The sequence below is a fragment of the Pteropus medius genome, unplaced genomic scaffold (assembly GCF_902729225.1).
Source record: "Pteropus medius unplaced genomic scaffold, Ma_sr-lr_union100, whole genome shotgun sequence".
In the NCBI taxonomy this organism is placed as follows: domain Eukaryota; kingdom Metazoa; phylum Chordata; class Mammalia; order Chiroptera; family Pteropodidae; genus Pteropus; species Pteropus medius.
Genome location: NW_024351729.1, coordinates 5,744,693 through 5,758,019, shown reverse-complemented (window position 1 = coordinate 5,758,019; position 13,327 = coordinate 5,744,693). Strand labels below are relative to the sequence as shown.

The window sequence follows — 13,327 nt, the reverse complement described above, 5'->3', positions numbered from 1 at the left end:
ATAGCATTGCCTGAATTCAAGGGCACCATTCAAATTTGTATCTTTGAAAGAGTGCCACTTACTTAGAATACAGTGTCAATGGTACCACTTGGAGCTGTTCAACAAAATAGTATTACATTGATCTTGAACAGCCGCCTTTCCAAAATGAGTTGGTACATGCATACATACATACAAGTACATACATTTAAAAAAAAAAAAACATTTACCATTTACTATTTATTGGTTAAATAGTAAAATGACTGTCAAATTGGTTACTGAGCAACAACACAAAGCTACAAATGAGATATAAACTTTGCTCTTAGATTAAAATAAAATAATCTGTATATGATTTGAATATCTTTACTTTGAGTTTTCCCAATTTTCCAACTACAGGAAATATTGTATATTTAATAGTAAATATTGCTATCTTCAAAAGATTTTAAATTTGATTTTTAAAATTAAGTTCTGGGGCTAATGAGGATCCTATAACTTCCAATAACACTTTTGTACATAAAACAGAGGTCAAAAATGGGATGATTATAATGTAGTTTAATTAATCTTCCATGTATACATTACCATAATTGACAGAGTTGGAAATTATAAAGAATATTTTCAATGATGCTAATTATTCTGCCCTTTTAAAAAGACAATTTTTAAAATTCCTTGCTTACTAACAGCTATTTAAACCAGCAACATACTATCATTATATTTTATACCCAGAAAGGACTTTAATAATGTACACTAGTATTTCTCAAACTGTGCTCATCTAATTCTATGAGATAGATAGGTGGTATGCCAAGGGAAGTGAGGGGAGAATTTAATAGTCAAAAAGATTTGGTAATGCTGGGTTAAACAAGTTTCTTCAAAACTTCTAACAGTTTAATAAGCAATGTGAATCTCTGCAAGGGTAACACAATATGCAGTACTTCTCTAACTGACTTGATTACAGAACCTATCAGTGTATTTCGATGACAGGGTATTCTGTAGAACACAATTTGGATAATGTTAATGTAGACCAAAGTCCTTCTATTTTACAGACTTGCATACTGAGGCACAGAAATGATAAATGTTAAATAATATCTCTTGACACCTACTAGAATGACTACAAAAATGAAAAATAGATGTTAGCAACAATGTGGAGCCTGGAATCCTCATACACTGCTGATGGAAATGTAAAATGGTACAGCTACAGTCAAACAGGTTTAATAGTTCCTTAAAAAGCTAAAACAGAATTACCATATAACCCAGGAATTGCACTTATATACTGAAAAGAATGAAAACCAGAGACTCAGATACTTCTATGCCTGTGTTCATTACAGCAGTACTCACAGGAGCAAAAAGGTGGAAATAACCCATGTCTATTAATGAATGAATGGATTAACATATGGTGGTATAGATATGCAATGGAATATTATTCAGCCACAAAAAGGAATGAAGTTCTGATACATGCTACAATATAAATGGACCTTAAAAACATGCTGAGTGAAATAAACCAGATAGAAAAACAAATGCTGTGTAATTCCATTTATATGAACTATCTAGAATAGTCAAATTCATAAAGACAAAAGGAAGATTAGAGGTTGCCAGGGGCTGGGAGTAAAGGGAAATAAGGAATTATTATATAATGCTTATAGTTTCTATTTGGTATGATAAAACAAATTTAATAATATGATGGGTGCAGAACATTGTAAATGTAATAAATGCCACCAATTTGTATACGTTAATGGTTAAAATGGCGAATTTTATGATAAATATATTTTACCATAATAAAAAAGTTAAACAGCTAACTAAAATAGCAAAGTCAAAACTAAACTCAAAGTCCTGTCCCAATCCACTGTTTTCTCCATTAAATCATATTGTTTTTAGAGAAATTCTGGCCAAGTGATTTATCATTTATGTATTTATCTCATAAAAGGTTCTATAAGAAAAATAACTACAATTAAACACAAAATTAAGAAGAAATACTAATTTTACTAATCCAAATGGCAATCGATCTTTCAAAATTTGAGCTAATTAGGATAGAGGGAAAGAGACAAAAGGTTACTACAAAACAAACTTGTAACTACATAAAATTATCAAAATACATTTATATTTATTCCAATGTTACCTAAAAATACATGTAAGAGTAAGGTTAATTAATTTAAAGTATGTATGTCCCATCTAACAAATTATTGCTTATTTTTGCCAGTGCTAAAAATAAGGGGTAAAGAGCTAGATTTCCCATTTCAGATAAATTCCCATTTTAGAAAATTTCCATATATTTTCCAAAGATTGCAACTATTCCATCACAACTGTTTCATGAACAAAACAGTCCTAAGTGTATGTTGTTATAGATACATGTTTTCTTATACTGATTGTTAATTTAAAAATTAATAATTTGGGGTGGCTCCATAGTGTAGTGGTTAGCACATCTGCTTTACACGCAGAAGGTCCTGGGTTCGTGCCCCAGTGGAGCCACGGTCCATAGCCTGGGTGCGCCAGGCCCTGGGGTGCCAGGCCCTGGGTGCATGCAGTGAGCACATGGGAAGAGACGCCCCGCCTTCAGAGATCCAGTTCTTAAAGGGAGACGGCAACATCCGTAGGTCAGGGGTGGGGGGAGTGGAGGAATTAATTAAAGAGGAGAAAAAATAAAAATAATAATAATTTTAGCTTTCTGGAACTAAAAATTTAATTAAGTCATTCTCCTAATTTGTAAATCTTCAAGTACTATTCTTTTGACCTATGAGAAATAGTTGTTTTGAATTTAATGTAGTTGAAATGCTTTCCCGTGCCAATATTTTTAGAATTAATAATATTTACATAAGCTTAAATAAACTATCATAATTTCTTAGGTGTAGAAAAAAGCAATTCAGATAATAAAATTCTTCTGATTTCTAAGCAAATTATTGTGCTTTTTCAATCACAATTTGGTATAAAGCAAAAAAACAAAACAAAATAATAAAAACAGAAACCGAAGAATGAAACAACAGAAGGCATCTTTCTTTTATAAAACTTAAACTAACAACATGCAAACTATTAAATACAACTAGGAAATGTTTTCTTTATTTGTACCCAAGATAACAAATGCAATAATAATAAAAAAAAAAAACTAAATGTCTAAAACAAGCTTCACTTATTCTGCAAATTAGGTCACTTAAAACGTTAAAGGTCTTCAAGCTTAGTTATTCACCAATTCCCTTTCTCATTATCTAGAGAGAAAATGCTTTCTTTTAAAAAGAAGCGCTCATCTGTGGAAACTTTCTAATTAACTTGGTTGGAAGCTTGTGCAAGATGGCAGTTTTCTACACTGTTTCAGCATTTTAATTGGCAGAAATGCTCAGAGACCTATTCACAAACCCCCTTGGTAATTAAGCTAGGGTCAACTCTATGTCTAAATGAGCCAATCTTGTGAAACAAATGATTTCTATCATACCCAGTACATAGCATATTTGGTTTACAGCAGTCTTTGAACAGTTAATGAGGTAGTAGCTGTGTCACTATGGGAGATTTATATAGAACAAGTTAACCTTTCTTAGCGGAGTAGCAGTCATTGAAAATAATTTCTAACAGGGCATTCTCTATAACAATTAATATTTATTAGGACATAATTAATTCGATCTTCATTACTGACAATGCTGATAACCACCTGCAAACAACTAATCGATATTCACTATTAGTAATGTATTTGTCTTCAAAGCAACTACAATATCCTCTGAGGCTTTTCAGATTGAATAAACTGTAATTTTCAACAGTCATGCATCTGTCAACAGCTTCATTAAAATATATAATGTCAATATTATAATACAGACAACTCTAAGTCATAATCCACAGTTGATGTGAAAAGTAGAATTTTTTTAGAAGTCTTACAAATGAGATTATTAATTTTAACTCGTTATGACAGTCTCATCAGTCTCCATTTTTCCCTGTAAAGAACAAATGTAATTTTATCTTTAATTAAATTAAATCATATCAGACCCAGCTTCCCCTTCTCTCCTGTCACAGTGAGAATTTATAAGCACCTGAGAGAGACTGTGGCTCTAGAGGTGTTTACTCATCTACAAAATATCAGTGAACAGGAAGTCATGAAAGGGGACATGTTTTATTTATCCAAAGATCAGAGTTCAAATCTATGGTATGGACTCACTTTCTCGGCCTTTACTGATCATACCAGACTGAATCCAACCTGTCTATCTAGACAATTTTTTAATTTTTTTATTTTTACTGAATAATCTATACTTACAGCAATACTTACTTATACCAATATTTACCTCTAAATCACTTTCCTGTCTATGTCTGCATTATCTGTTAAAACATTAAGTATAAATAAACATAACTCTCTTTATCTCCCTGTCACATTCTAGCAAAGCATACTAAGAACCTTTTTAGCAGGAAGCAGTGGGACACAGCGTAGGTTAAGGGCATAGTAACAATTATAGGCTTTAGGTGGAGAATATTCTAGCTCCTATCAGACTCTGCTACCTGGCAATTCGTGACCTTGGGACAGTTATTTAACTTCTCAAAACCTCCTTTCCTCAGCAAACTAAAGTAAATAAAAGTGTCTATTCTCACGAGTTTAACAAATTAAATTAAATATTTTTAAAGAAGTGTTTAGAATAGGACATGGAAAGGTTTTAATAAATACAGGCTATTGTAATTAATTTATCTATTCTAAAGCTTCCTATTGCAAAGAAATTAACCAAGAATAGGTAGGTACCTAAGAGACTTACTTTGTTATGTATTGAGAGCATTTCCTTTTATGTGTACTCTTTCAAGCTTTAAGGAATATTGCAATCCCAAATAAAACTCTTATATACTGAAATGTGATATTCTTAAACATGTCTATCTTATTACTACACTAAATTTTAAAATTATTTTGCCCTTTCCATTTTTTATCAGATTTGTTTTTAGCCCATATTCACACATATCAGTTTAGTCATTTTAATGACTATGCAATAGAACCACTATGTTTTGAAAATTTCAACCAGTATTGTGTTCATCATGATTTCGCACTTGATGAAATTAATGAAAATCCCACTCCTTCTGAGAATACTATATTATCTAAGTACACTAGACTGACTGATAAATTCATAAGAATCTTTAAAGACTCATTTTCAACAAGTGTCCTGGACTATAACGGAAAGCTTATAGGCTAATAATAAGCAATTAATTCATTCGATCAATATGAGTGCTTACTGTTTGCTCAAAGTACCCTTTATCTTAGGCACTAAGGATGCTGAAAGACCCAGTCACTTCCTTTAAGTAACTAAAGTCCAACAAAAACAAATAACTAATCCAATTATTAAGATCCCCCAAGCTCTGTACTATGATGGTGTCAAGAAAGGAAACTTAATTAATCCTAGGATGATCAGTAAATTATCCCAGAGTGGCTAATCCCTGAACTGAATCTTTGAGGTATCATAGTAGTCAGCCAAGTAGAGTGGGTTAGAATGTGAAAAGGCAAAGAGGAATGAGGGAGAAAGAGTATAATCTATTATCAGGAGTTTGTTATGGTTACAGCTAAGAAGAAAGAAATGAATAGTAGGGGATAAGAGTGGAAAGATAGGTAGGCAGAGATTATATTCTGGAAAGCCTGATTGGCCAACTAAAGGACTTTGAACTTTGAACAGTGTAACATAAAGCAGTTTTCTAAAGTATATGAGGAAAAAAAATATAACTAGCACATCACATCAAATCCATGTTCTCAGATATTATTGCTTATAATATAAAAAATTATAAAGAGAAATATTAGAGGTCTAATAACAAATATTAAATAGTGTAAATACATATGGCAACAATCAAAGATGATACCAGAATTAACTAAATTTGGAAAATAACAGCAGAATGATTAATTGCCCAGAGGATATATCAGACAAACCTTAGAGTTGATGGGCTCTATCATTTTTTTAGGTCAGGAAATTTTGGGCGGGTTACTAAATTTTTCTATACCCCCAGCTTCCTTATCTTTAAAAACAAGAATCAATATAATAGCTCCCTCATGTAATAATTTAATAGATTATTGTTAAAATTTAGTGAAAAGAAAAAACTCATGTAAAACACTTATCACATGGATAGCAAAAGTGTTAAATTTCTTAGTCTTGAATACTAGTGTGAAACACTTGCTAACTCTGAGATCTTGGCAAAGTTATTAGGATAACATCCTCAGAGAGCTGTTTTGAGGAGTAAATGAGTTTAGTTTAGAATAGTGCCTGCAATTCGTGGTTGTTAACATAAAAAATAAAAAATGTTAGCTATCACTGAAAAGAAAAAACTCTGTCAGAGAATCCTCTTGCATTTTACAAAGATAAATCTAACTTAAGTGCTAAGAATGACCTACAAGGGGGACAAGAACAGAGTCAGAAAAGGTTATGAATTTATTTCAACAATTCAATAGAGATCCAAGGACCTGAATTAAAGTTATGAAAGTCAACAGAGTTAGAAGACATTTAAGAGAAGATTCAATTGGACCTGACAATTGGTTACACAAAGGAAAAAAGAAACAAAACAAAAACATAAGACAAAAAAGTCAAAAGTTTTCAGATATTATCAAAAGCATGGATTTTAATGTCATTTGGGATTCAACAAGAGGTTACAAACTGTGTGTGGAGTAAGGTTTGGAAATATTAAGTGCAAAGTACCTGCAAACACCAAAGTGGAGCTATTTAGCCAACTAGACGTGAAAAAAAGAGCCTAAAAAAAAACGTTTTAAAACAGTTAGGTTTTACTTTGGTTGAAGTTCTCTAGAAGTGCCCATGATAAAGTTCATATACCAAACACTGAGACATTTCTGAGACATTTCAAGAGTTGAACTACAATGGCTACCCTTTTTACTTCCTCAAAAACTTACAACCTTAGCTTTCCAAGAGAGGCTTTCAATCCTGCTAAATGTTAAGCAATTAGAACACCAAATAGGTATAGAGGCCCCACTAAATATTTGCCCATCAAGGAGGATCCCTTTATCACAAACCTGTATTCCTTGTGTAATCTAGTTTCCTATCAAGACATTCTTCCATAATGCCAGAAAAGATGAGTAAACTGTATTGTGCCTCCTTTCTTCCCCCAATCTTTTTTAAACACACATATCTAAATCTTATTAAAACATATTGAAAGACACCAAAAGGAAGGCAATAATTTATAATTACTTTCTAATTCAACTACATTAAAAAAAAGTACAGAAAACTATTTTGAGGAGAAAAAATTTAAATCTTTCTTACCTGATGCCCCTATATTTGCCTCATCTTCAGGAACCATGTTTTTATCCTTAGTTAAATCTTCAACTAAAAGTTTGTCAAAATGCTCAATACAAAGTCTGCTGTCAATTTGATATAACAAAGCAGGGCACAGGTACGTAAAAAGATCAGGTGAGATCGGAGAGTTGGCACCATGACCATAGTATTTTAACAACTGAGTGACGTTCAAACACTGCAAGGAAATTGATTTTAAAAATTAAGTAAAAGAGTATTAAGAAAATTATGCATAAGAAGAAATTACTGTATAATAAAAATATTCTAAATATATTGAAAAATAATATGCAATACTCAGATATCTACTACAAACAAAGCTTTTTGGATAGGAATTCATAATAGGGATACATTCAATTTATCACCCAAGACTTTTATGAATTTTAATCATTTCTCCACTCTAATACATGAAAGGTAATATCTTTCTGCTATCAACAAGAGTGACTCACAACTATATTCTCAAGATTCTTAAGGAATGAAGAGAAAAATCACCTCCCTAGTCAAAATGCATTTATCAATTACTCAATATTCTTACTTGTAAAACTGTTAAATAAACAGAATACTTTAATAACTTTATATTAAAATATAGCATAACGGACATTTTCATTGCCTAAGGTACTCCAAAAGAGTATTATACTGGGGAATTCTAGCTCAATGCTAAAACTGGAAGATGAAAAAACGGCAGCTATATCCACTGGTACTTTAAGCACAAACCAAAAGAAAGCAGACAACACATAAGCAAACAATTTTGAACCCATCATATAGTAAAAACAAATATCTAAAATTAAGACAAAAAGATGGTACTGCCTCTTTTTCACACATATCCACTCATGTTGCATGCTTGTTTATTGACTTGTTCCCTCATTATATAATGTTATTTATGTATAAAATGCAATATCAGAACATACATACATACAAAATTATTATTATTCTCAGATCTTAAGATGAGGTACTACCCTATATCCAATGCATAAACATTTCTAAAATCCTGAGAAAATTCTTAATATGCATCAGACCTACAAGGATACAAAATAATGGGTCTGATAATGGGTCTGATAACCCCACAAGTTCGATACAAAACATAAACATTAATGATAATGTCCAGTTATAATCTTAAAAAATTCTAAGGTTATTATTCATTGTAACTAATGAATATATTCCTTTAAAAGTACACTAAGATTTTTAAATGTTTTTTTTTTTTTAAATTAGTGTTTATAACTGCTAAAAACCAAATATCTAATGATTTATCCAGGGAAGAAACAAAAATATTTACTCAGATGCAAAACATACTTCAATAATAGAGACATAAACAGCAAAGGATGAGGTTATTTTCCACATTAGATGGTGCTGCTTTTTATACATATGAACAAATTCAACAATATTTTCTAAATTTAGTGATAAAAATTAGAACAAAGGTGTTGATACATCATTAATGAAACAAAAATAAATGTGTTTAAGGTGAATGGTCAAAAATTAAGAAGGAACCAATCAAATGCATTCAAAAAAGCATGACAATTCAGAAGAAAAACATAATCATCTCATTACTGTTGGAATTGTCTACTATTATATCTTTTTGCATTCACTCAATTTGTCAAGGGCACGAGAAAAGACTATCATGAGCAAGGAGGCCCTATCACAAAGTGACACAGAGAAAATAAATCTACCACATGTGCAAAATACCTGATTTGGATTTATAATAATGACAGGGAACTATTATTCCATAGTTAATAGAGCAAGTTAATAATTATGAAAAAGAAGCTGTCAAGTCACTTCCCAAGAAGAAAGAATAAACAAAAAAGGCTTTAATTTACAAATATCTGGAAACCAGCTAAGAGTAAGTAAGAACATGAAAACTAACTTAGGGAGTCAAAAAAAAAAAGTCATAAGCCAACAACAACAACAAAAAAAGTCACAAGACTGAAAATAAGGGATATATTTTCTAACCTTTACACACTTAGATTTGAAGAACCCAAATTTGAGAATGACCAATGCAAATGAAAATCCAGATACAAATCTTCAATCTGATTTTAATTCCTTAATGTATTTATTTGGGGGAACATTACCTAGTAACAGTTTAAATATGATTTGACTATTCCACTGTTACTTCTCTTTTAACCTAAAATGCTCCACAATTATCTGAGAATTATGGAGCAACTATCTTTTTATACTTACCTCATGCTGACGGTCATCTTCATTATGGTCTTTGTGACTTGCAGTTGAATAAATTGCACTTTTTTTAACATGTGGTGCTTCTCGCTTTCTAGTATGTCGTAGTTCACCTTCATTATCAGGATCAAGATCTTGGTGTCCATGACCAGGATCATGACCATTATGTTCTGGAAGACGTACATGAGAATGACCTGGGTTATGTACACGATCAGGTTTGTGGACCCGATTATGCTCATACTGTTCACCCTGATCATGGTTAGGGGGAAAACCTGGTGTAATAACCTCAGAATTTTCATTACTCTTCTTCCCTTTTTTCTTCCTCTTTCCTTTCGGTAGCTTACTTTCAGATTGTTCCTGTGTTTTATTGGTCTCTGTTGAAGGTTCATGGCTGGGCTCCCCACGCTCACTGTGAGTAATGGAATCATTAGAAAAATGGCGAGTAGTGTTATGATCAAGGTGATGATGCAAACAATGGTGGTGACATAAGCGATGATTATGGTCATGCATATGTTTATCATCAGATTTGACAGGTACTTCAATTGTCTCTTTCTCTGGATCACATTTATGGTTTCTTTTTGTTGATGCACTGGTCACAGTTTGATTTTCTGAATTTAAGTGATTATGGGAATGCTGGTGGTTATGAGAGTGAAAATGCTTTCCCTCTTGAACTGCCAAAATATCTAAGTGAGAAACATGATCGTGGCCAAGATCCTCATGATTAATCTCAACTACTTTTATTTCTCCAAGGCCCAAGTTTGTTAAAAGTTTCTCCAGACCAAAAAAGGATAATCTTCCATTTTCACCATAACGGTCAAAAAGTTTTTCAATATAATATTTTTTTTCATTTTCAGCATCCAGCACTGAAAATTTGCTTGACTCCGACTCTGCCATTCCACGATGGTGTCTGTGATGCTCTTCAGGACCGTGGTCATGGTCTTCATGGCAATGGTTGCAATGATGAAAAATAAATGTCAGCAAACAAATGAGGCAAAATTTTGTGTGCATATGTACCTTCATTTCTATTTTTCCTAAAGGGATTTAAAAGAGAGGCAAGCATAAGTGTATACTTAGGCACATTCAAAATAATTATAAACTTTCCAGCAGTTGCTAATCCACTAGACAAACATTTTACCCCATTTCTTTCATGGCTATGAATCATTCTTTCCCTTTCCAGTTCCCTAAAAAAATGGCTCCTTTTAATTTATTGAAATAGTGGACAGAACTTTGAATTAATACGAACTGCTCAAGACTCATGTACAAGACTACTCTGACTCCCTTTAAGCAGAACACATAAGAGTCTATAAATTTATACAGGAAATTGTTGGCTTTCTTCCTATCTGGTCCTTTACAAAAAAGTTTGCTGATCCCTGATCTTGAGGTCCTGGTCAGTGCAATAAGATGAAATAAAATGATAAAATGTATAAGAATCAGAAAGAAATGAAATTGTCATTACTCACAAATGGCAGGATTGGGTATGTAGAAAATCCAAAAGAGTATCTAAAAATTAATATGTTTATTTAGTCAAGTTGCTGGATATGACAATAACCTAAAATCAACTATATTACTATATACCAGCAATAATTAGAAAATAAAATTAGAAAACAGTATCATTTAGAATAGCCAATAGCTAGGAATAAATCTAACAAGAAATATGCAAGGCCTTTACATTTAAAAAAAAAAAAACTCATATTATGAAAAGACCTAAATAAATGAATGACTATATCATGCTTATGATTGGATGAGATACAGATCCAATGTAATCTCAATCAAAATCCCAGAAGTAACTTTGTGGGAATTAATGAGGCATTTTTAATATTTATGTGGAATAGAAAGGGCCAAGAAAGGCCAAGACACTCTTGAAAGACAAGACAGAAGGAATTACTCTACCAGTTATTAAAGACAAAGTGGTGGTGGTATAAAAACGAACATACCAAAGAAACAAAACAGAGTTGAAAAAATAGGAAAGGATTCTCTATTCCTTGGTGCTTAGTCAACTAGATTTCTACATAGGAGAAAAACTAAATAAAACTTGGCCCCAATCTTCATACTGTAAAAATCAATTACAGATGGACTGTAAACCTAAGTCTAAAATAATAAATGTTAAAATAGAAAATGTCCCCAAACTGTGCTGTCCAACATGGCAGCCACTAGCCATGTGTGGCTACTTAAATTTAAACTAACTACAATAAAATTAAAAATTCAGCTTCTTAGTCATGCTAAGCCACATTTTAAATGCTCAATAGCCACATGGTTACCAAAGGGGACAGACAGTACAGAGGTAGAACATGTCCATCACCACAGAAAGTTCTACTGGACAGCACAGTTGTAGAATATAGAGATACTATGTGAGTCAATTATGTAATTTCAAAGTTTTATACAATAAACAGATGAAAGTAATTTTCATGTTCTATTTTATTTAACCTACTATACCCCAAATATTGTTTCAACATATAATTGATATGAAAATCATTAATCAGATTTTTACTTTCTTTTTTAAGCTTTGACTTTTAAATTTGGCATGTATTTTACATTTACAGACCATCTTATTCAAGATAGCCACATTTCAAGTGCTCATTATTATCCGCATGTGGCTACCACTAGCTATTGTACTGGAAAAGTGCACATCTACGAGATTTATTTGGGAGACTAGCTTCAAGACCTTCCAAGACAGGACACAAAAAACATTATAAAAGAAAAGACTGATAAAGTATACTACATTAAAATTAAGAAATTTCTGTTCATCAAGAGTTATCATTAAGAGATTAAAAAGGTAAGCCACAGATTGGGAGAAGATTGCCACAATGTTACCAGTCAAGCATACATAAGGAATTTCCACAAATCAGTATGAAAACCATGATACAACTCAATGGAAAAAGAGGCAGGAAATGTAAACAGGCCCTTCATAAAAGAATAGCTAAATTACTAAGAAATGTATTAGATTCTGAACCTCAGTAGTTATTGGAGAAATGCAAATTAAAATCACAGTTAGATACCACTATAAATTGACCAGAATGAACAGAATATAAAAGATGTAAGCGAAAACATGGAGTCTACTGGAAACTGCATACACTGATGGTGAGACCGCAGATTGGTATCTATTGGAAAACTGTTTGGCAGGATCTGCCAGACTGAACATAAGCATGTTCACTCACATAGCAATTCTGCTCCTGGGTATAGACTCAACAGAAATGCATATATAGGGACACCAATAAGACAAGAACATGAAAGTTCACATAATCATTATTCATTGTAGTTCAAAGAAAAAGGTCAAACATTCATCAGTAGAATGAACAAATAAAAGGAAATAATCTTACAATGAACTATGACACAGGCATGAAAATGAAATGGCTTCAGACATTAACAGATAAACTTTACATATATTAGATCGATCAAGAGACGACAAACACTAAAGAAATCATCACGTATAATTCTATTTATATAAAGTTAAAAATCGGTAAAATTAAACTTTGTGAAAGGAAAGTGGGGGCAATAATTGGGATTAAAAAGTATGGTAATATTCTCTTTCTTGATTTGAGTAATGGTAACACAAATACACTTACTTTGTGATAATTCATTGCACTAATACCCTGTACTCTTCTGTATACATATTGTATTTCAAGAAAGTTTTTTAAAAATCAAATTTCCTCCAATGAAAACTTAGAAAATGTAATTATAAACAAAAATTACAAGGCTTCTTGAAAGAAAGAGAACAAGAGCATTAAAAGGAGAAATTTATAAGACATTATTGAAGGTCAGTAAAGAAGAACTGCAAAAACTGGAGAAAGGCCTACATGGATGAGATAAATAGCATAAGATATATAAAGTATTCTCAAGTATATATATAAATTTAATTCAGTGTCAACAAAATCCTGGTAGCTGTTTGTTTTTGGTAGCTGTTTGTTTTTGGTGAAACTGCAGAAGCTCACCTAAAAGTTCACATGGAAGAGCAAAAACCCAAGGAC

At 32.0% G+C, this 13,327-nt stretch overlaps 1 protein-coding gene and 1 non-coding gene across 2 annotated transcripts in view; one reads left to right on the top strand and one right to left on the bottom strand.

The window, feature by feature from the left end:
* Positions 1–13,327, bottom strand: part of SLC39A10 (solute carrier family 39 member 10) — a 47,639-nt gene that overhangs the window by 25,163 nt on the left and 9,149 nt on the right. The window contains exons 2-3 of the mRNA XM_039844300.1: positions 9,369–10,393; positions 7,170–7,377 (exon numbers count right to left, since the gene is read on the bottom strand). Of these exons, the coding sequence (XP_039700234.1) occupies positions 7,170–7,377; positions 9,369–10,382 (1,222 nt within the window). The 5' untranslated portion in view covers positions 10,383–10,393. The remainder of the gene's footprint in view (positions 1–7,169; positions 7,378–9,368; positions 10,394–13,327) is intronic.
* Positions 2,364–2,436, top strand: TRNAV-UAC (transfer RNA valine (anticodon UAC)). Its single transcript has one exon. It is a non-coding gene; the product is annotated as a tRNA-Val (tRNA).